The sequence below is a fragment of the Bos grunniens genome, chromosome 21 (genome assembly GCF_055505025.1).
Source record: "Bos grunniens cultivar Pamir isolate PY7600 chromosome 21, Bosgru_T2T1.0, whole genome shotgun sequence".
Taxonomy (NCBI): Eukaryota; Metazoa; Chordata; class Mammalia; order Artiodactyla; family Bovidae; genus Bos; species Bos grunniens.
The window spans coordinates 42,885,856-42,908,656 of NC_141185.1; the positions used below are offsets into that span (position 1 = coordinate 42,885,856).

Genomic DNA, 22,801 nt, shown 5'->3' on the forward strand with positions numbered 1-22,801 from the left:
GGCTGGGAGGACTGTTTACCGAGGGGCCCTCCACCCATCGCCTCTCACCTGAATTTGCCTCTGAGACTGAGCTCGCGCAACGTGAGCTGACCTGGGTGACTCCCTGCTCTGTGTGCCCAGCTGCCCTCAGGGGCCCAGGGATGGGCTGCTGCCCGCATCCCTGGCAACACTCCACCTGGGCTTCTGAATCACCCCTTAGTCACCAGGGGACAGTGAACACCACCCTTCCACCAGGCACTCCCACAGGAGACCAAGCAGGGCTGTGGCTTCTGAGATTCTTGTGGGAGGAAAAGGGTCAGATGAGAGAGGGAGGGTGTGTAGGAATAGGTTGCCAGAGGGGCTGGGGAGCAGGGAGCCAGAGAGCCTCCCTCCCGGGCCTCTTGACAGAAACTAGACCCTGTGAAGCATGACTGCCTGCATAGAGTGAGTGACTTCCGGGACCTCTTGTTCATCCTCAGAAGATTCTAGAACATTTCTGGAGACTAAGCAGTAACATAGCACCACAGACTTGATGGATATGAATCTCCCACAAAAATCACAGGAGCCACAGTCCTGCTCTGTCCCCTGCAGGAGTGCCTGCAGTAAACTCCAGGAGACAGTGAAGGACAGGGGAGCCTGGAATGCTGCAGTAGTCCATGGGGTGGTAAATAGTCGAACCCAACTGAGTGACTGAACAACAACAACAAGCAGCAACTGGAATTTTGGAACTGGATTCTTCCTAACTAAACTAAAAAAAGAACAGGAAAAATTCAGAGTTAATACTAAAGCAAAGCCTTTCTTTCCTCAGGGAAAGTATGGTAATCACATGCTAGCTTTTTCCTTAGAAAAAGAATGGATTTTTGGTGAAGCAGAGGGAAGTGGGTTGAGCTTGGAGCTGTGTGGATACCAGTTGCTACCCTCGCCCATGGCTACAAGCAGAGTCAGTGCTGGGCTGAAAAGCCCTGAAAAGCCCCCTCCTGAGTTGGGGGAGCAGATGCCAGGCTGATGCCCCTGGAGGCCCACAGATGCCCTGCACCTGCAGGAACGGTGCCTGGGGCACTGGGTGGTGGGGGCGTTTGAATACTGCCTGTGACAGAATAGATGTGACTATGTCTGAGGCATGTTACTGCCGGCCCAGTTCCTTACCCACCTCAGCATTTGAGACCCTGCAGGGCAGATGGCTCGTCCACCTTGTGATGACAGGGTCCTGAGCCTAGTTTTCCAAGGGGCTAGACCCTGGCTTTCTGATTTCCCACATGCATGCATGCATGTGTGCCCTGTCACTAAGTTGTATCCATCTCTTTGCGACCCCATGGACTGTAGCCCACCAGTCTCCTCTGTCCATGGGATTTCCCAGGCAAGAACACTGGAGTGGGTTGCCATTTCCTCCTCCAGGGGATCTTCCCAACCCAGGGATCGAACCTGAGTCTTCTGCATTAGCAGGTGGATTCTTTATCACTGTGCCACCTGGGAAGCTCCCCTGATTTCCCATACCTGGTCATTAACAGTTTTCTGTGAAGGGCCCACTTGTTGGTTTCTTATGCAGAGGTGGGGTGGAGGCACTGGGAGGAAGGGTCAGTGAGCCATCAGAGGGAGTGGGGCCTGGACAGGGATCAGAGGGTGGGAGCCAGAAAGGGTGGGCGGGACTAGGGGGCAGGGCCGAAGATGAGGCAAAAGACTGAAGGGTGTTCCAAGGTCATGTCTCTATAGCTCCTGTGACCATTCCCCAGCCTTTACTTGTCTTTCATGACCTTTGGAGTTTTGAAGGTCAGTGATTTCAGTTATTTTCCAGGATGCTCCTCAATTTGGTTGTCTAAAGTTTCCTCCCTATAGATTCAGATTTTGCATTTTAGGCAATTTTTCTTCTCTGCATTTCATCTAGAGGCTCATGGTGAATATTCGTTTCATTGCTGGTAACAGCTCACTTTATTTTAGGTGGTATTCACCAGATTTCTCCAACCTGTCAGGTTATTCATTTCCCCAACCTGTCAGGTTATTCATTTCCCCTTTGTGATTAAGAAATATCTGTGGGAGATGCCTTGAGATTATGTAAGTGTACTGTTACTTTCCAGTCCTTTACCCATGGCATGTAGATTTCAACAAAGATTCTTGACAGTTGCCCAATGTTGGTTTTCTTTATTTTCTTTATTTTTTTTTAATATTTATTTACTTGACTGTGCCAGGTCTTAGTTGTGGCATGTGGAATCTAGTTCCCTGACCAGGGCTGGAACCCGGGCCCCCTGCATTGGGAGGGTGACTAAAAAATGCAAGAAACAGATTTCCCATCTCCCCTATACATTTATTTGTGTATAAATTTATGCCATTGTGAGTTCATGGATCGTTATTTCAGCCAAAGGGTTACAGTTCTTTATTGTGATCATTTAGTTTCATGCTCACATCCCAGATAAAGCCAGTGAGAACCCTTTCAAAGAGGGTTCTGTGTTTTCTGACAAGTTCCCAAGTGGAAAGTAAACACTTCCTTACTTTCTGGCACAAGATGTTCCAAGCTCTTCTTGTACTTTCTCTGCCCCAGATCTGGATTCAGTCACTTGTCCTAGGAGCCCTGGCTTTTTTTAGTGGAGAATGTTGTTTAGAAACAAATATTTGCACACTAAGTATATTCATTTCTGTCAGAGTGTTTTTAGGCCCTTTTGGTGGATGGAACCAGGAAATAAATATACATATATGTACATGTGTGGTCAGCCGATGATCCCCAGTGATCCCCAGTCTCCTGAACTCTGTGCTTTGTGTAACCATGTTGGTCTCAGCCTGTAGGCAATGAAGCCCGGCTAGACATGCCCAGGGCATTCACCCAGGCCTCACTGCAGGGAGCCCCACAGACATCACCCCTCTGGGACTAATGTGGCTGCCCTAGCCTTTGTGGTTCTTATTCTGATTGCAAAATACACTTCAGCCAAGACCAAGGGAACTTGGAGGAATAAGATTTATTAGTCACAGGTCCTGGAGGGTCTATGGCACACTTGAGGGATGGCCACACACCAAGGTCATACATTCCATCATTCAGAGTTTTAAACGGGAAAACTTAAACCTGCACAGAAAACCGCACACAGATGTTTATGGCATCTTTATTTGGAACTGACACAGTTTAGATGCAACCAACTTCAGAGGGTAGATGGGTAAATAAACTGTGGTACATCCAGACCATGGAATATTATTCAACACTAAAAAAAAGAGTTATTTGTCAGAAAGGCATGGTAGAAGCTTAAAGGAATACAACTAAGTGAAAGAAGGGGCTTCCAGGTGACACTGCTTGGTAAGGAACCTGCCTGCCAATGCAGGAGACATAAGAGACACAGGTTTGATCCTTGGGTCAGGAAGATCCCCTGGAGGAGGCATGGCAACCTACTCCAGTATTCTTGCCTGGAGAATCCCATGGATACAGGAGCTTGAAGGGCTATAGTCCATAGCATCGCACAGAGTCAGACACGACTGAAGCGACTTAGCACGCATGCAAGTGGAAGAAGCCAACCTAAAGGGACTTTAGAGTGGATGATGCCAACTATACAACGTCCTAGAAAAGGTGCAACTATGGAGAAAGTAAAAATTCAGTGGTTTCCAGAGATTAGGAAGAGGGAGGGATGAATAGGCAGAGGACAGAAGATTTTTGGGGCAGAAAATACTGTGTATGATACTATAATGGTGGATAGAAGTCATTTTAATTTGTCAAACCATAGACTGTACAATGCCAAGAGTGAAATAACACATATTATCCACTTCAGGTGGTGATGATTTGTCAATGTAGATTTGACTTTGGTAAAAAATACACTACCCTGGGGAGAAGGCAATGGCACCCCACTCCAGTACTTTTTGCCTGGAAAATCCCATGGACAGCGGAGCCTGGTAGACTGCAGTCTCGTGGGGTCGCTAGAGTTGGACACGACAGAGCGACCTCACTTTCACTTTTCACTTTCATGTATTGGAGAAGGAAATGGCAACCCACTCCAGTGTTCTTGCCTGGAGAATCCCAGGGACGGGGGAACCTGGTGGGCTGCCGTCTATGGGGTTGCACAGAGTCGGACATGACTGAAGCGACTTAGCAACAGCAGCAGCAGCAGCACACTACCCTGGTGGAGAACGTTGATAAGGATGGGGGGCAGGGAGTTTATGGGAAATCTCTGTACCACCCTTTCGATTTTGTTGTAAACCTAAAACGGCTCTAAAAAAAATAAAGTTTTAATTTTTAAATTTTTAAAATAGAAGTGTAGTTGATTTACAATGTTGTGTTAGTTTCAGGTGTACAGCAGAATGATTCAGTTATCTGTATCTATATCTATGTATCTTTGGCACATTGTGCAGTGTGTGGGATCTTAGTTCCCTGACCAGGAATTGAACCCAGGTCCCACGGTGACAGCACTGAGTCCTAACCACTGGACAACCAGGGAATTTCCACATATTCTTTTTCACATTCTTTTCCTTTATAGATTATTACAAGATATTGAGTATAGTTCCGTGTGCTATACAGTAGGTCCTTATCTTTTATCTGTTTTATATATAGTGGTATGCATCTGCTAATCCCAAGCTCCTAATTTATCCCTCCCTACCAACCTTTCCCCTTTGGTAACCATAAATTTGTTTTCTGTGTCTGTAAGTCCATTTCTGTCTTGTAAATAAGTTTGTTTGCATCACATTTTTAGATTCCACATAAAAGCAATATCATACGATATTTGTCTTTCTTTATGGCTTACTTCACTAAGCTTAACAAAAAATAAAATCTTAAAAAAAACTGAGCAGGGCACCAGGCTATGGGCGCCTCCTTTCCACCCAGGTCTCTGAGGCCTCTAGGTCTCCCTCTGGGGGAGCCACTGCCAGCTGCTCGTGAGGTATCATTCCCATACATGGTGTCTATTTTCTAGAAATTATCCTGTGGCTTGCTTTTTCACTTACCATAGCTCAGTGATTTTTCCCCTATCGATAGAACAAGAACATCCTATTCTCTTTCAAAAAATTTTTTTGTTTTCTCAAAGAATTGCATTGATGACTATTCTATGATTTGGGTAATAATCCCCTACTGATAAGCAGTAGGTGACTCCCAGCCTTTTGATATCACAGACAGTGATGCAGTAAATAGCCTTGGGCCTGTGTCAACTTGTTTAGGCACATTTGCAGAATAAAATCCTAAAAAATGGCGAGTGAAAACATATAAGCTTTGTAACTGCAACAAATGATTGCCAAATTACCCTTGATGGTAAATGTACCAATTTTCAGCCCCAGCATCAATGTTACATGAGGCCCCAGTTCTTCACAATCTTCAATATTTTTAATTATAAAAATAACAGTTGGTGAATCTGAGCACCAGTTAGAAATATTACTTATAAAATGACTATAGTGCAATGGGGCCTGGGAGTCTAGAGAAGACCAGGTTCTTGACAGCAAGTCGAAGACCTGATCAGAATGACTTCCCTGATGGTCCAGTGGTTAAGACTTTGCTTCCCAATGCAACAGACATGGATTCCATCTCTGGTTCAGGGGCTAAGATCGCACATGCCTTGTGGCCAAAAAACCAAAACATGAATGGAAACAATATTGTAGCAAATTCAGTAAAGACTTTAAAAATGGTCCACACACAAACACACATCTTAAGGAAAAACAAAACAAAACAAAGACCTGATCAGAGACTGGACAATTTTGTCAGCTTTTCCAATAACTCAGGTCCCACCAGGCTCCGCAGGGCACTGGCTGGCTCTAGGGGCACCATCATTCCCCTTCTGTAGACTCTGATTTTCATGCAAAGCACAGGTTTCCTAGCCCTACGGAAACCACAAAAGCATATTTCTGAGCCATTTCTCTTAAAAGGAACCAGAGGTAAGATCCTGAAAGGCTTGCATTCACCGTTCTTGGAGGTGTTTATTCAGATGTTTTGGGCAGACTCACCGTTACTATTCATTTTATAAAAGTAAAATAATGAATTCTGAGGTTGGTTTGGGAATATCTCAGTCTAATGTCCACTTTTTTCCTCTTCTAGGGACAGAAAGCTTGGATAGAAAAAACCTTTTGCAAACGAGAATGTATCTTTGTCATTCCCAGCACTAAAGACCCTAACAGGTAAATTGGAAGCCATAATTAAGACATTATTCAAAATATCCCTTGTCCACCAGCTGCCAGCAACTATTCTGGTGTTTGAGGGAAAGGGAGGAGGAGTCAAGGATGCCCAGAACTTATTCTCCATGTGAGTCATTAAGCAGAGAGTCACCTGGGCTATAAACTCCTGTCAGGATGCAGACAGCCAAAATGACCTACAGATTCAATGTAATCCCTATCAGAGTTCTGGCTGACTTCGTTATAGAAATCGACAAACTGATTGGCATGGAATTGCAAGGGATCCAGAATAGCCAAAACAATCTTATAAAAAAGAACAAAGTAGAAGGGCTCATGTTGCTGCTGCTGCTGCTGCTAAGTCACTTCAGTCGTGTCCGACTCTGTGTGACCCCATAGACGGCAGCCCACCAGGCTCCCCAGTCCCTGGGATTCTCCAGGCTCATGCTACCTGATTTCAAAACTTCCTACAGTTCTACACTAATCAAGGTAGTGTAGTACTAAAATAAGGGTAGACATAAAGACCAATGTAATAGAACTGAGAGTCCAGAAAGAAACCCACTTGTCTGTGACCTGTCTATGATTTTTTGGCAAGGTTATCTAACCTGATGGAGAAAGATTAGTCTCTTCATCAAATGATGCTGAAATAACTGGACATCGAGGTGCAAAGGAATGGCTTTAAGCCCCTACCTCACACCACATATAAAAATTAACTCCAAATCTATCACATATCAGATGTAAGGGCTAAAACTATAAAGTTCTTAGACAAAAACGTAGAAGTTAATCTTTATGACCTTGGATTTGGCAAATGATTCTTTGAATTGACACCGAAAGTATGAGCAGCAAAAGAAATAGACTTTCAATGTTAACTTGTGTAGAGAAATGTTTTACTAAAGCAATGGAAGAATTTAGCAATACTGAAACATCCTTGAGGGTCAACTCTCTATGGGGGGGGGTGGAGAGTGAGTGTCCTTTGTCACAGAATCTCAGTGATTGGTGGCGGTAATCGTGTTGTCAAGACACCAAAAAGAATTAAAGGACTTCCCTGGTGGTCCAGTGGTTAAGAATCTGCCTGCCAACTGCAGGGGACACAGGTTCAATCCCTGGTCTGGGAAGATCGCACATTCGTGGGGCAACTAAATCCCTGTGCTACAACTACTGAGCCTGTGCTCTAGAGCCCATGCTCCACAGCAAGAGAAGTCACTGCAATGAGAAGTCCTCAACTTAACTATAGAGTACTCCCCGCTCACTGCAGCTAGAGAAAGCCTGGATGCAACAACAAAGACCCAATACGGCCAAAAATAAATAAATAAAAAATGTAAAATAAATACAACAATCCTTAAAAAAAAAAGAATTAAGATGTGTTCAGTAAGAAAGGGTGGTCATCCAATATGTTTAAAATAGATATGCAATGATTATCTGGAAAAGGACACCATAAGGGGTATTTCTGTCCCCATTTAAAGCTGGATGAGGAAGGTGTTAGCCTGCTTCTATTCAGGTTAACACATCATTAGGAGGAGAATGTTCTAGAAAGACCAAGCTTTGTCTTTGTTTTCAGGTGTTGCTGTGGCCAGCTCACCAACCAACACATCCCCCCTCTGCCAAGTGTAACAGCCAGCAAAAATGGAGAGGAAAACAAATTGGTGGAAGTTCATCCTGAAAAATGGTCTGTTGGCAAACACACCCAGAGCTACCCCACAGATTCCTATGGGATTCTTGAATTCCAGGGTGGCGGATACTCCAACAAAGCCATGGTAAGAGAAGCCTTGGGAAGGGGTGTCATTAAGCCACAGCCTCCATCAGAGGCCCAGCCTCCCAGACTCTGAGACCGAAGATACCTGGGTCTTCTTTCAAGAGTGTGATGCAATCTTCCTAGAGTTTTCATTGTAAAGACAAGAAATATATCTGCACACTCCACTTTTTAGCCATGAAATTTGGAAACTGGGCACTATGATAAAGAACACATGGTGTGCTGTGCTCAATTGTGTTTGACTCTTTGCAATCCCCTGGACTGTAGCCCTCCAGGCTCCTCTTTCCATGGTATTTGCCAAGCAACAATACTGGAGTGGGTTGTCATTTCCTCCTCCAGGGACTGAACCCAGGTTTCCTGCACTGCAGGCAGATTCTTTATTGTCTGAGCCACGAGGGAAGTCCCAAGAGTACTGGAGTGGGTTGTCATTTCCTTCTCCAGGGCATCTTTCTGAATCAGGGATCGAACATGCATCTCCTGCATTGCCAGGCGGGTTCTTTATCACTGAACCACCAGGGAAACACAATATGCTTTAAATCTATACCAAGAATCACAGTCCAGCCGGACTCTACAAAGACACTGTTCCATCTCCAGGGATAAGAGACGAATTATGTCATTTGGTTTTTAGGGTTGTTTGGGGCTTTGTTTTGTCTTTTCTATTAAATAACTGCAGGCATTGAGCCACCCTTACATGGGTGAGGAGCGCCTGGAAATATTTCTCTCTGAAGTCCAAGCCCAGCCTCCCTTGGCAGGCATTCAGCTGGTCCGAAAAGACAAGAAGACGGCAGCCTTGCACATTTGCATGTAAACAGGGAGTGCCCTCTGCCTTTCTGAGGAGCCCTGCCAGAGAGGGGAGGCGGCAGCACTGGGATCCCTTTCAGCCCATTCTAAATAATACTCCCACGGTCCCTGTCAGGCCATTTTTGCTATTTTATTCTATTTCACTGGCCCAACATCATTGTTCAGATAAAATTCAGAAGTGTTCCAAGCAAATACCATAGCATTGGGTCCTCCAGAAGGGCGCCCTGCCTACTGGCCAGGACACAAAGAGGCGTTTCACAGGGGCCAGTGCATGGACTCATTAACCTCTTCTTCACCTTGAGGGAAAGGTCCAGCCCCGAGATCAGTTACAAGCCCCATTTCCAGCACCCATCCCCTCTAAGACATCCTGTCCCACATCTAGCTGAGCCAGCTTGGGACCTTTTTTAAAAAAAATTTTATCGGACTACAGTTGATTTTCAATGTTGTGTTAGTTTCTGGTGTACAGCAAAGTGAATCAGCTATACATATACGTATATCCAATCTTTTACAGTCTTTTCCCATACAGACCATGAGCAAGTTCCCTGTGCTATACAGGAGGTCCTTATTAGTTCTCTATTATATGTATAGTACTGTGTGTAAATGTCAACTGGAATTTCCCCATTTATCCCTCCCCCACACCTTGGATTCTATAGGCTTCCCTGGTGACTCAGTGGTAAAGGATCTGCCTGCAATGCAGGAGACTCAAGTTAGATTCCTGGGTTGGGAAGACCTCCTGGAGAAGGAAATGACAACACACTCCAATATTCTTGCCTAGGAAATCCCATGGACAGAGGAGCCTGGTGGGCTACAGTCCATGGGGTCGCAAAGAGTCGGACACGACTGAGTGACTGAGCACATAAGCATGCGCAGAACTTTACTGCAGTCAGCTTTGACCTGTTATAAATGTTTTTGATTCAATAGTAAAAGAGAGATGGTCCAGGAAGACTGAGATTTGGGATTTGGGTGGGGGGGAAGGGGAGGAGGATTGAGTTGACTATCACTGGATTAGACTGGATTTCACTTTCTTCCATGGGTTTGGAAGAATCCCTGGCTTGAACAATGCAATTTAGCAACTGATCACGAGCACATGGAATATAGCCCAATGATGACCAATTGTTAAAAAGCTTTACATAAAGTAGATAAATTCCTAAGTTGCTCTAAAATTTTTGTAAACCTAGCAGGCATATTTCCTAGAAGTTTCCAATGAACAAAAAGTATCCAGAAAAAAAATCAATCTGGAGTAATTTCTTGCTCCTATGAATGCTAGATACAGTGAAGAAGTATTTCAATTGTTGTTTAGAACTATACATGGTCTTTGCTTTGAAATTTTAGAATGTGTTTCCTTTGAACTTTGGTTTAATTTTCTACAAATTTGTTTCTACAAATTTTCTACAAATTTCTGACAAATTTGTTAATTTGCAGATATTTGTGCATGTGTGTGACAGTACTTAATTTTTTGGGGGTTATGTACTTTAAAAATATTTTTTATTGGAGTATAGTTGCTTTACAATATTGTGTTATTTTCTGCTGTAAGTCAGAAACAGAAAAACAAATGTCATATATTAATGCATATATGTAGAATCTAGAAAAATGGTACAGATGAACCTATTTGCAATGCACATAATTTTTAACAAACTAGTTAAATAATTAAAATAAATCTTTGCTAATAGTAATATCTTTCAGTATTGGACAATTTCAGGATTCCTTTTACTCTCAGTATTAATTATTGTCATTACTGAAGTTCTGATACTAGGAAAATTGGCTGGGAACTTTGACAAAATAAATCATCCTAAGGCAATGAAAAATGCAATCCACTGCAGTATTCTTGCCTGGAGAATGCCATGGACAAAGGAGCCTGGTGGGCTACAGTCTAGGGGGTCACAAAGAGTCTGATGCTACTAACACTCACACAGCACAATGCAATGAAAAAATAAAAGATAAGGTTTGCCAGGTAAAATACAAGATTCCCAATTACATTTGAATTTCAGATAGATAACATGTAATTTTTAAGGATGCCCCAAATTTTGCAGGAAGCACACATATACTAAAACATGTTCCATTGTTCATGTAAAATTCAAGTTTAGCTGTGCATTCTATATTTCTACTTGCTGAATCTGGCAACCCTCCAGTGTTCCTTCCCATCGTGTGGCCACGGACTTGCATAGAGGGCCCCAGATCCCTGCCAGAGAGAAAGGCAGGAGGCTGTCACTTGAACCGGAGTGACAGTGACATGAGAGTCAGACCCAAGAAAGGGTGCTGAGGGCCACACCCTCTTTTGCAGTATATCCGGGTCTCCTACGACACCAAGCCAGACTCGCTGCTTCATCTCATGGTGAGAGACTGGCAGCTGGAGCTCCCCAAGCTCTTAATATCCGTGCATGGGGGCCTTCAGAACTTTGAGATGCAGCCCAAGCTGAAGCAGGTCTTCGGGAAAGGCCTGATCAAGGCTGCCATGACCACTGGGGCCTGGATCTTCACCGGAGGCGTCAGCACGGGTAAGTGTCGACCCTCTCCCTGGCTGTGAATGTGCAGACCCCGAGATCACTGTGGTTCCCTAGAAGCTTTGGGGTAATTAAGATCAAGAAACAAAACATGCTGCATCCTGAGATTGAGACAGGCTGGGTCCTGAGACCCTTCGCTGCAGTGCTGGCACCTGGACTCACCTCTCCTTTAGATACAAAATCAAAGGAACTAAAGAGAGAGTCTCATAAAGTTACTTTTATGGGACTAAAAAATATCTATGTGTATGCACAGTTGGGATGAATTCTGGATCCAAAAGATACAAAGAGACCGAAAATAAAAACAAAAACAGCTGCCACTTCGGAAGAGCATGGAGCAAGAGCAGTGGATCAGGAGCGAAAATAGAGTATTGTGCATGCCCCCTGCACACAGCACCACCTAATAGGTGGGCAAAACACCTAAGTCACCCCTCCAGCCTCACCCCTGGACACACTCCTGATCCTCACTCCATGTAAGGAACCAGCTCACCCCACCTTGGGAAGCAAGCAAGGGCACCTGTTGTTTGTTCTCACTATCCCCCCTGCTGCAGCAGGGACCCCAATAAAGTCTTGCCAGAATCTTGTCTGGCTTCTGCTGCTGCTGCTGCTGCTGAGTCACTTCAGTCGTGTCCGACTCTGTGTGACCCATAGACGGCAGCCCACCAGGCTCCCCTGTCCCTGGGATTCTCCAGGCAAGAACACTGGAGTGGGTTGCCATTTCCTTCTCCAATGCATGAGAGTGAAATGTGAAAGTGAAGTCGCTCAGTCGTGTCCCACTCTTAGCGACCCCATGGACTGCAGCCTACCAGGCTCCTCTGTCCATAGGATTTTCCAGGCAAGAGTACTGGAGTGGGCTGCCATTGTCTGGCCTCTAGTCAATCTCTATTGATGGGGGAAGGCCAAGAACCCGGGTTGGTAACAATAATATTTACGGCAGAAATGAAACTTTTATGTGGTATCTTGGTATTTATTTTGGTATGATCATGATAATGGTCAACATCTCTGGCACCTACTATGTGCCATTCTTTGACATGAGCACTGGACAATACCTCATTTTCACTGAGGCTTCTGACAATCCTTTTCCCATCACTGAGGCCCAGAGAGGTTGAGAAACACACCTGGCCATCTGACTCAGCTTTAGCTGAATGCAGACAAAGGGAGACCCTTACTTCATCCATCCTTAGGTCTTGGAAACTTGTGAAGAAAGTTCCTGTACTGTTGCTTTGGTTTTTATTTTCCCTTTCCTAGGAGCTAATGCAGGATGACTAATTTTTATGCGCTCAGACTTTCAGTGATTCAACCCTGTTCTGCAAGAAGTGGAGCATCTCAGAGCAGGGAGCCCTAAAGTTCCTGAAAAGTGATTTGATGGGAGGTAAAGGGCAATGGCACCCCACTCCAGTACTCTTGCCTGGAAAATCCCACGGACAGCGGAGCCTGGTGGGCTGCAGTCCATGGGGTCGCTAAGAGTCAGACATGACTGAGCGACTTCACTTTCACTTTTCACTTTCACGCATTGGAGAAGGAAATGGCAACCCACTCCAGTGTTCTTGCCTGGAGAATCCCAGGGACGGGGGAGCCTGGTGGGCTGCCGTTTATGGGGCCACACAGAGTTGGATACGACTGAAGCGACTTAGCAGCAGCAGCAGCAGCATGGGGCCTGCAAATATGACTTACGGCTGCTCACAGGTGTCATCAGCCATGTGGGGGATGCCTTGAAGGACCACTCCTCCAAGTCCAGAGGCCGGGTCTGTGCTATAGGAATCGCTCCCTGGGGCATTGTGGAGAACAAAGAAGACCTGGTTGGAAGGGATGTAAGTATTTTCCCAGAGATGTGCAATTTTAAAAAATCGAAGCCTTTATTTTGATGTCATCGTAGATTTCACCTGCAGTTGTAGGAAATAATAAAGAGAGGTCTCATGTAGCCTTTTCCCTTTCCCCAGCAGTAACATCTTACAAAATGATGATACAAGACTTCAAGCAGGATTCTGATCCCCTCAGTGCCTCAGCAGTAAAGAACCCACCTGCCAGTGCAGGAGATGAAGGTTCTGTCCCTGGGTCAGGAAGATCCCCTGAAGAAGGGCATGATCTAAAATGTTGGGATGTCGGGACTTCCCTGTTGCTTCAGTGGTTAACACTCCATGCTTCCATTGCAGGGGGTGTGGGTTCAATCTCCGGTCAGGAAACTAATCCCACATCCCATGAGGTGCGGCCAAAATATGAAAAAAAAATTTTTAATTGCAGAATTAAGATACTGGGTTGTCATGACTAAAGTATTTTTTCTAATTTAATATAAAAATTGCAAAAAAAAAAAAACCCACAAACTTTCAATAGAGAGGCTAGGGAAGGCAGAGCAGGTTGAAGTGTACGATTAGATGAAGCCGTAGCTCCACATCTGAGTGCTTTTGCTTCTCCTGTTAGTCTTACTGTCAAAGTTCTGCACCTCTGACCTGTGCTGTGCATTTAATCAGGTGACACGGGTGTACCAGACCATGTCCAATCCCCTGAGTAAGCTCTCCGTGCTCAACAACTCTCACACGCACTTCATCCTGGCCGACAATGGCACCCTGGGCAAGTACGGGGCCGAGGTGATGCTGAGACGGCAGCTAGAGAAGCACATTTCTTTGCAGAAGATCAACACGAGTAAGTTGTTCTGTGGGCTCAGGGCTGTCCTGCAAACCGGGCTGGAGAAGAGACTGTCTGCAGGCATTTACAGTCTTCCCCTGACTCCTCTTCGACCATAGCAAGACCCTTTTCCTTGGCCACCAACCAAATCCCACTCCTTGAACTGCACTAGGATGCTTTGCCCCAAGTTCACAAGGAGTGTGGACCTGATAAACAGCCCCGCAGCCGTTGTCACAGTGATGGCATTCCCCACTATGTTGTCAGTGGTTCTCATTTCTTGTAATGAGTTACTGTAGTTACTTTAATTTTGGGGGGAGTATATTTGATTTACAATGCTAAGTTAATTTCTTCTGTACAGCAAATTGACTGTTCAAACTCCAGTGATTCTTAATGTCAAACAATGATCAAATGATCTTAAAGGGTATTTTGTTGTAACCATTATTGGTAAGATTGCAAAAGACAGTCTAGACCTTAGAAATGGTCATTGTAAATCATAATTAAAGGGTCTGTAGGGCTGCAGTGTGGTTGGAATGAGACAGCGTGCTATGAAAAGTTGTGGATTTCCAAGGAGCAGCTGCCTGGCTGATGGCTGTCACATTTTTGCTGTTCTGGCCACGTGCATGTTCACACCGCCCAACCTCCCCTGGCTGTGTGACCTGTGGGCTTCCCTTTGTCATCCTTTGCCCAGGGTTCTGAGTGGGGCAGGGACGGCAAAGGGGTGCTCAGTTGTCACCTCCCACAGCATGGAACTTCAGTAGTCCAGCCTGAACCATGAAGAACCAGCTCTCCTCTGTTCTAGAAAAGAAGGTGATTGGGTCCCTGGAGTCCTGAAGATCTCGAATTTCAAGCCTTGCAGAGGCTGGAAATCTGAAGGGCAAGTCCACATAGTTTTAGTCCATTTCTTCAGCATCTCTTGGTTGATCCATTTCTCCAGCATCTCTTGGTTGGTCCATTTCTCCAGCATCTCTTGGCTGGAGAGCCTGCCTGGTACATACCAGACCCTCAACACATAGCTTCTGAAATGAATATAACTGAGGTTACTCTGGTAGAATACTGCAAAGCTGTTTACAATGGGACTTCCATGTCAGTCCAGCAGTTAGGACTCCGTGCTTCCACTGCAGGAGACATGGGTTCTAGCCCTGGTCAGGGAACTAGGATCCTGTATGTCTTGAGGTGCAGGCAAAAAAAAAAAAAGTTCAAAATATTTAAGAGTTACTGACTATAGAAATGCATTGTGGAAGCAAACCAGAAACACTCAATTCCCCTGCTTGAAGTTCTTAGACCTTTTCCCAACTGTGCTGGCAGTTCCTATCCAAAGTCCTTCAGAACCGTGAGACCAAGGACATATCTTCTATTCACTAACTTATTCACCAAGATCAGATAACTCCCATCACAACAAACAGACACTGGGGAAACATGCTCAGAACATAGTCTGTCCTGGCCAGTTTGAGGGTAAAATTGTGAAGTAGGAAAATGGGTCTCTGCTGCTCCTTCAGAGAAGGCAATGGCAACCCACTCCAGTACTCTTGCCTGGAAAATCCCATGGATGGAGGAACCTGGTAGGCTGCAGTCCATGGGGTTGCTACGAGTCGGATACGACTGAGCGACTTCACTGTCACTTTTCACTTTCATGCACTGGAGAAGGAAATGGCAATGCACTCCAGGGTTCTTGCCTGGAGAATCCCAGGGACAGAGGAGCCTAGTGGGCTGCCGTCTGTGGGGTCACACAGAGTCAGACATGACTGAAGCGACTTAGCAGCGGCAGCAGCAGCAGCTGCTCCTTCACTCCCACTATCTCCCCTCCCACCCAGAATCCTGGGTTCTTGAGGCCCTCCTGTTACCACCTGCTTCCCAGAGCCCACCTTCTGGTTCTGCCACCAGAGTCGGCTTGTCCTACCATGTTCAGAAGAGTCCTGTCATCTCATAGAGGCAGAGGGAGGACTCTGGGGGAAGTAATTATTTTTTTAATTAATTTTTTATGAGAGTGAAGTTGCTTTACAAGGTTGTGTTAGTTTCTTCTGTACAGCACAGTGAATCAGCTATATGTATACAGGTATCCCCTCTTTTTTTGGATTTCCTTCCCATTCAGATCACCACAGAGCACTGAGTAGTAGAGTCCCCTGTGCTATACAATAGGTTCTTGTTAGTTACCTATTTTATACCTAGTTGTATATATATGTCAACCCCAATCTGCCAATTCATCCTACTCCCCCGCCTCTTGGTTTTTCTCTAATCTGTGTCTCTATTTCTGCTTTGCAAATAAGATCATCTGTACCAATTTTCTAGATTCCACATATATATGATGTTTGTGAAAACACAATTTTAATCAGTATATTTTTATTGAAATATAGCTGATTCACAATGTTGTGTTAATTTCTGCTGTACAACAAAGTGTGTGTGTGTATACATATATATATATATACATACACACACACATATATATGATTCTTTATGGGAACAAGTTATTAACTGGGGAGCTAATGATGGTCCATGGCTTTGCCCTCCTAGATAACTCACTGCCTATTCCAGGCACTGGAGGCTAATCAACAGCTACTATACCTATTATAACAACACTGCCCATCATGACACCACTTGAGGTTGACAGAACACCTTGATGTGACAGCCTCACAGTTTCTTATACTTTACATCCATTGCTCCTTCAGGAGATAGAGGAGGCCCTGGGGTGATTCACCTCTTACTGCAGTTCAGGGTGGCCTGGTGACCAGTCCCAGGTCATAAGGCTAATTCACGTGAGGCTGGTATTATAGAACAGAGCTCTCCTAGCACTGGTCCAGACACCGTCTGCAGTGTCATTCTTGAAGGGACACCCATTCAGAGTGGGAACATCACCCAGGACAGGGCAGTAGGGAAGTATTCTTTTAGCAAGAAGAATCTTCCATGTTTCTTGCATCTCACCTTGAAGCATCTTGTAAGCTATGTGGGTGATACATACAGTTGAACCACATACATGTTGTCAGGTTCGTCATTTTAAGGCTCTGTTTTTTCCAATAAGGCTACGATGTGGGCTTTGAATAAAAGAACATGAGCAGTCATCACATCCTGAGGGCCTTCAACTCTCTCAGTGAAAACTAACCCTCTGTAAGCACACGTCCAGGCCTAAGGGTTTCCTTCTTCCCCATGTTTCAGGAGTCAGAGCAAGGGGTCAAATAGGGCCTTGACAGTGGTCTGAACTTGGATGTGGTATGTGTTTCAGGGCTGGGGCAGGGCGTGCCCCTCGTGGGCCTTGTGGTGGAAGGGGGCCCGAACGTGGTTTCCATCGTCCTGGAATATCTCCGAGAAGAGCCCCCGGTCCCCGTGGTGGTCTGCGATGGCAGTGGCCGGGCCTCAGACATCCTGTCCTTTGCTCACAAGTACTCGGAGGAAGGAGGGTAGGAGCTCTGACATGTTAGGAAGGGGAGTGGGGTTTGAACTGCCTCTTGTGAGGGCCAGAAGGAATCGTGGTATGTCTAGCCGGCCCAAAAACATAAGAGAAGGTAGTTTTTCTAGCTCTCCTGTCCCACTTCCCAGGGTCAGTAAGGGTGCTCTCAGAAGCAATGTTTCTTATGGATTCTTTCTTGGGTGGGGGGAGGGTATGCGTTCTCTCCCAACTTCATTTTCCCTTCTAAGGTTTTCAACCTAATAGCCTGAAATTTGGGGCTTCCCAGCTGGCTCAGTGGTAAAGAATCTGCCTGCCAATGCAGGAGACTCAGGTTCAATTCCTGGGTCAGGAAGATCCCCTGGAGTAGGAAAAGGCAACCCACTCTGGTATTCTTGCTTGGGAAATCCCATGGACAGAGGAACCTGGTGGGCTAGAGTCCATGGGGTCACAAAGAGTCAGACACAACTTAGCGACTAAGCACTCACACAGCCTGAAATTTAGGACAAGTGTAAATGCAGCTGTTGACTGTGGTCCCTTTTGGTCTCCTATCCTGGTATCCTGGAATATCCTCCAATGGTTAATTTTCAAACCAAAGATACCAGACAGTATCACATTCAGCAGTCCTCAACCTTTTTAGCACCTGAGACCAGTTTTGTGGAAGACAGTTTTCCACGGACAGGGGACAGAGGGATGGTTTTGGGATAATTCAAGCACATCATGTTGATTGTTCCCTTTATTATTTATTACATCAGCTCCACCTCAGATCATTAGGCATTATTAGATCTTGGAAGCTGGGGACCCCTGACTCATACAGATTTATTCATGTGGATTTCACCTGTGTTTTCTTCTTTTTCCCATCCCCTTCAAACAGGATAATCAATGACTCCCTCAGGGATCAACTTATAGTCACCATCCAAAAAACGTTTAATTACAACAAGACACAATCACATCAGCTGTTTGCAATGATCATGGAGTGCATGAAGAAGAAAGAACTGGTAAGTGTCTTGAGTGGATTCTCTAGGCAGCTCCACAGAGAGAATTGTTTCCTTTCTGATGCTGCCTATGTGTGCAGGATGAAGTTGTTCCTATTTCCATTCAGGCTTTTCCAAGAGGCAGTTTACAGATCCTGACCCAGCTGGCAATTCTGTCCATGTGAGGGAAGCAGGCAAAGCACAGGCAGGTTCTCCTCAGAGTAGGGATACAGATGCATCAGATCTTGTGTGTGTCAGGGCACCTCAGGCCACATCCCACCAGTTCTGAGGCTGACGTCATCAATGAGATTTAAAGTGTTGGCGTCACAGGGACTTTCCTTGTGATCTCTATGCTTAAGACTTTATACTTCCACTGCAGGGGGCTTGGTTGGATTCGATCCCTAGTCAGGGAATTAAGATCCCACATGTTGTGTAGTGCAGCCAAAAAGCAAAATAAATAAATAAATAAAGCACTGAGGAGTGACACACACCATGCTTGCAGGTGTGCTTAGAAAATTCTACAAAATACCCTCATTATTTTCTACCCTTTGCCTCCTTCAAGGGGAAAGTGAAAGTGTTAGTCACTCAGCTGTGTCTGACTCTTTGTGACCCCATGACTGTAGCCCTCCAGGCTCCTGAGTCTGTGGGATTCTCCAGGCAAGAATACTGCAATAGGTTGCCGTTCAGGAGATCTTCCCATCCCAGGGATAGAACCTGGGTCTCCCACTTTGCAGGCAGATTCTTTACAGTCTGAGCCACCAGGGAAGATTTTTACCTCCTTAATTATTCTTATAAAGAAGAGGCACTCTTGTTAGACAGGCACTCTTCAAAATTCTAAATCTACAAATTTCCTACAAATGTATCAAATCTGAGTAGAGATGATTTTGTCACTTTCAGTAGCCATTTAGATATCAGCAGGCATGTCCTGCATGGGCTCCCTCAGCTCCAGGTGGGGTGAAGAATAAAATAAAGTCCAAGTGAGGATTCCAAATGCTGTCCCTTCTGGAAATCAGAAGGCCCTGATGGAAAATCCCCTTGCTCTAGGGATGGTTGTATTAGCATTGGCCTCTGAGGTTCCTTTTTTAAACAACACTCTAATTCTCCCTCTCAATTTCCACTTTGCTTTACTCAGTCTTTTCACGATTAATCTATTTTCAGGTCACTGTGTTTAGGATGGGTTCTGAGAGTCAGCAAGACATCGAGATGGCGATTTTAACTGCCCTGCTGAAAGGTGAGCTCTTAGAAATGGCCCCTCCTGTCCTTTCTGTGCTGGTCTCCCCAGGCCCCACTCTTGGCCAGGAAACCCTCCCCCTGCAACCTCCTTCCGCCAGGAAATGTGTCTGCTGGGGATGGAACCCTGAGCTGGCCAGGCTGCCTAGAGTTATTGTAGTCTAAAGCCATGGTAACATGATGAGGCTCCAAGTGGGTTCTCTGGAGGGGACTTTTCTGGGAGGAGGGAGCAATGGACCACTGGTTCTTGATGGCTAAGAACCAGTTTCCACTGGTAGCTAGCTCATGACAGGTTTCAGCTCAGAGAGGGTAAGCATGAAATGATTTTTCATTTGTGATCCCTGCGTCTCACAGCGCTCCATCAATTTTCGCAGACTCTCCTAATGATAGGCTGCCACCTGGCTGCTTGAGGGGTCACCTCCCTCCTCCACTGCGAAGTGGAGGGTGCTGGAGGAGTGAGGGCAGGGGTCCCCACTGGGTCAGCCTCCTGGTGGTACTGAGCTGGTCTCCCTGCAGTAGAGGCTGGTACTCTGGACTGTGCTCCCCTTTGATCTGGAGGAGCAGAGCCCCTTGACCTGGCCTGGCAGGTGTCTGGGTGGCCCCAGGGCTCCTGCCCTCTTGCAGAATAGGAAACTGGGGTCCTTGGCTTCCTCCTCTGTTCCTCCTGGGAACAGAAACCTCTTTCCTGACATGGAAAGAGGTTGCCTCCATCCTCCTCCCAGCCAGCTCTTTGAAAATACTGAGTCACTCAGGGACCAGAGAAAAGGGTGAGATGCTGAGCCAGCCTATGGAAGCCCCTGCCCCCCACCCAGGCCCTTCCCCCACAGCCCTCCACAGTCCAGGCGTGAGGTGAGAACTGCCCTGTCTCTTGCCTTCCAGGAACAAATGCATCGGCTCCGGACCAGCTGAGCTTGGCGCTGGCTTGGAACCGTGTGGACATAGCTCGGAGTCAGATCTTTGTCTTTGGGCCCCGCTGGCCGGTGAAACTAAGTGTTTTCAATCTATACTGTTTGTCATGACCTTGTACAGAGGGTGTATTAGTACAAGCTCCCTTGTGCTGTGGATCTCAGAAAATCTTCTGGGGTTTCTGATGACCCAATGTCTGGTCGCTTCCCTGGTGGTTCAGATGGTACTGAATCTGCCTGCGATGCACAAGATGTGTTTTGATCCCTGGATCAGGAAGATCCCCTGGAGGAGGGCACAGCAACCCACTCCAGTATTCTTGCCTGGAGAATCCCATGAACAGAGGAGCCTGGCAGGTTACAGTCCATGGTGTTGCAGAGTCGGACACAACTGAGCGACTAACACCAACAATGTCTAGTTGTTAGGATTATTAGGAGATGTTGCTGTGTCATTTCAAAGAACCAGCAAGAAATAAGAGCTCCTGGCACTAACTTCAGATTCAAACCAGTGCTCTTGAATAAAGAGCACTAAATATTTTATCATTGCTGGTGAACATGGGTTTTTACCCTTTTAAGAAGAAGAAAGAAGATTGCTCTTTAAAATGAAATACAATGATTGCATTGAAAGCATTGATTTTTAAACTATGTTCCATGAAACCCCAGAGGGCTAGGGGACTGTGTGTGTGACCTTTGTGTGTAGACTTTGGGGTGTGGTATGTGTGGATGTGGTTTGGTGTATTGTATATGTGTATCTATGTGCAGTATGTGTGTAGGGTGTGAAATGTATGTGTGGATGTGTGGTGTGTGGTTTACCGTGCATACGGTGTATGTCTGTGGGATCTGTGTATGTGTGTGGTTGTACCTGGGTGTGGTGTGGGGGTGTGTGTGTGCAGATATGAACAAGCATGATGAACAGCTCTCAGCAACCTCCTGCTCCTTCAATCAAAGCAGCTTCTTTACAACTTGTGGTTACCAAGTGGGAGAGGAGTAGGGGAAGGATGGACTGGGAGTTTGGGATTAGCAGATGCAAACTGTTATATCTAGGATGGATAAACAGCAAGGTCCTACTGTACAGCACAGGGAATTCTATTCAATCTCCTGGGATAAATCATAATGGAAAAGAATTTTTAAAATGTAATATGTGTGTATATTTATAACTGAATCACTTTGCTGTATAGCAGAATCCCAGGGATGGAGGAGCCTGGCGGGCTGCCATCTATGGGGTCACACAGAGCCGGACACAACCGAATCGACTTAGCAGCAGCAGCAGAAATTAGCAGAACATTGTAAATCAACTATACTTATATTTTTTAAAATTATTTTTTTTGAAAAAAGCAGCTTCTTTGATAGGTTTTGTGTATTGGGACTTGGGGAAATTTTTTGTTTGCAAAATTAGGGCTCTGCTGCTTCAAAAGGGGGTTTGGAATATCTAGAGGATTCATGTCGAACTTTAAAAACCTTATTTCTCAAAACAGGTCTGGCACGTACCTTAAAAGTACATTTCATTTTCACAGTTATCTTTTATCCAATTAGTGTGAAGAATTTAAGCAATCAGTGTGTGCATGTGTGCTCAGTGGCTTCAGTCATGTCCAACTTTCTGCAACCCCATGGACTGTAGCCCATCAGGCTCCTCTGTCCATGGAATTTTTTAGGCCAGAATACTGGGGTGGGTTGCCATTTCTTCCTCCAGGGAATTTTCCTGCCCCAGCAATTGAACCCATATCTCCTGCATTGGCAGGCAGGTTCTTTACTGCTGAGCCACCAGGGAAGATTTAATGCATATTACAAGACATTGAATATAGTTCCCTGTGCTATATATTAGGTCCTTGTTTATATTTTGTTTTTAATTGAGATAAATTGACATATGACATATTAGTTTTAGGTATACAATATAATGATTCAATATGTGTATATTATAAAATCACTACAATCTAATTACCATCTGTCACCACACACAGTTACAATTTTTTTCTTGTGATGAGAACTCTTAAGATCTACTGTCTTAGCAACTTTCAAATATACAACACAGAATTATCAACTGTAGTCACCATGTTGTACATGACATCCCATGGCATTTATTTTATAACTGGGAGTTCGTACCTTTCGATAATCTTTATTCATTTCGCCCTCCTCCATCCTCCATACTAGGTCTTTATGTTAATTCTAAAAATGGAAAAACCAGCAGATTTTACTGTGATTCTGTACAGATTGTTCACAGCTGAGCCTAACATTACAGCTGAACTCAAAGAGAAAGAAAGGTAGCCCTGGGTGAGTCACCAGGGCCCTACAAAGGAAAACACAACAAGCATGAAGGTTCTTACAGTCCATCCATTGTTTAAATTATGCGAAATTTAAATTAAATTTGGACCTTGCCTTATTTGAATAGATAGATGTTTGCTTTCCCTTGCATTTCTTTTTTAAAGAATAATTTTATTTATTTATGGCTTGTTGAGTGTGTTGGGTCTTCACTGCTGCACGTGGACTTTGTCTAGTTGCAGCGTGTGGGGGCTACTCTCTAGCTGTGGTGCACAGGCTTCTCATTACAGTGCTTTCTCTTGTTGTGGAGGACGGGCTGTGAGCACAGGCTCAGTAGTTGGGGCACATGGGGTTAGTTG

General features: G+C 45.2%; 1 protein-coding gene across 1 annotated transcript in view; it reads left to right on the forward strand.

The window, feature by feature from the left end:
• The window catches only part of TRPM1 (transient receptor potential cation channel subfamily M member 1), a 73,524-nt gene that overhangs the window by 6,359 nt on the left and 44,364 nt on the right, over positions 1 to 22,801 (forward strand). The window contains exons 2-10 of the mRNA XM_086364989.1: positions 5,963 to 6,042; positions 7,592 to 7,787; positions 10,866 to 11,079; positions 12,769 to 12,893; positions 13,551 to 13,722; positions 16,919 to 17,093; positions 17,955 to 18,078; positions 19,213 to 19,285; positions 20,164 to 20,264. Coding sequence (XP_086221115.1) covers positions 5,963 to 6,042; positions 7,592 to 7,787; positions 10,866 to 11,079; positions 12,769 to 12,893; positions 13,551 to 13,722; positions 16,919 to 17,093; positions 17,955 to 18,078; positions 19,213 to 19,285; positions 20,164 to 20,264 — 1,260 coding nt within the window. The remainder of the gene's footprint in view (positions 1 to 5,962; positions 6,043 to 7,591; positions 7,788 to 10,865; positions 11,080 to 12,768; positions 12,894 to 13,550; positions 13,723 to 16,918; positions 17,094 to 17,954; positions 18,079 to 19,212; positions 19,286 to 20,163; positions 20,265 to 22,801) is intronic.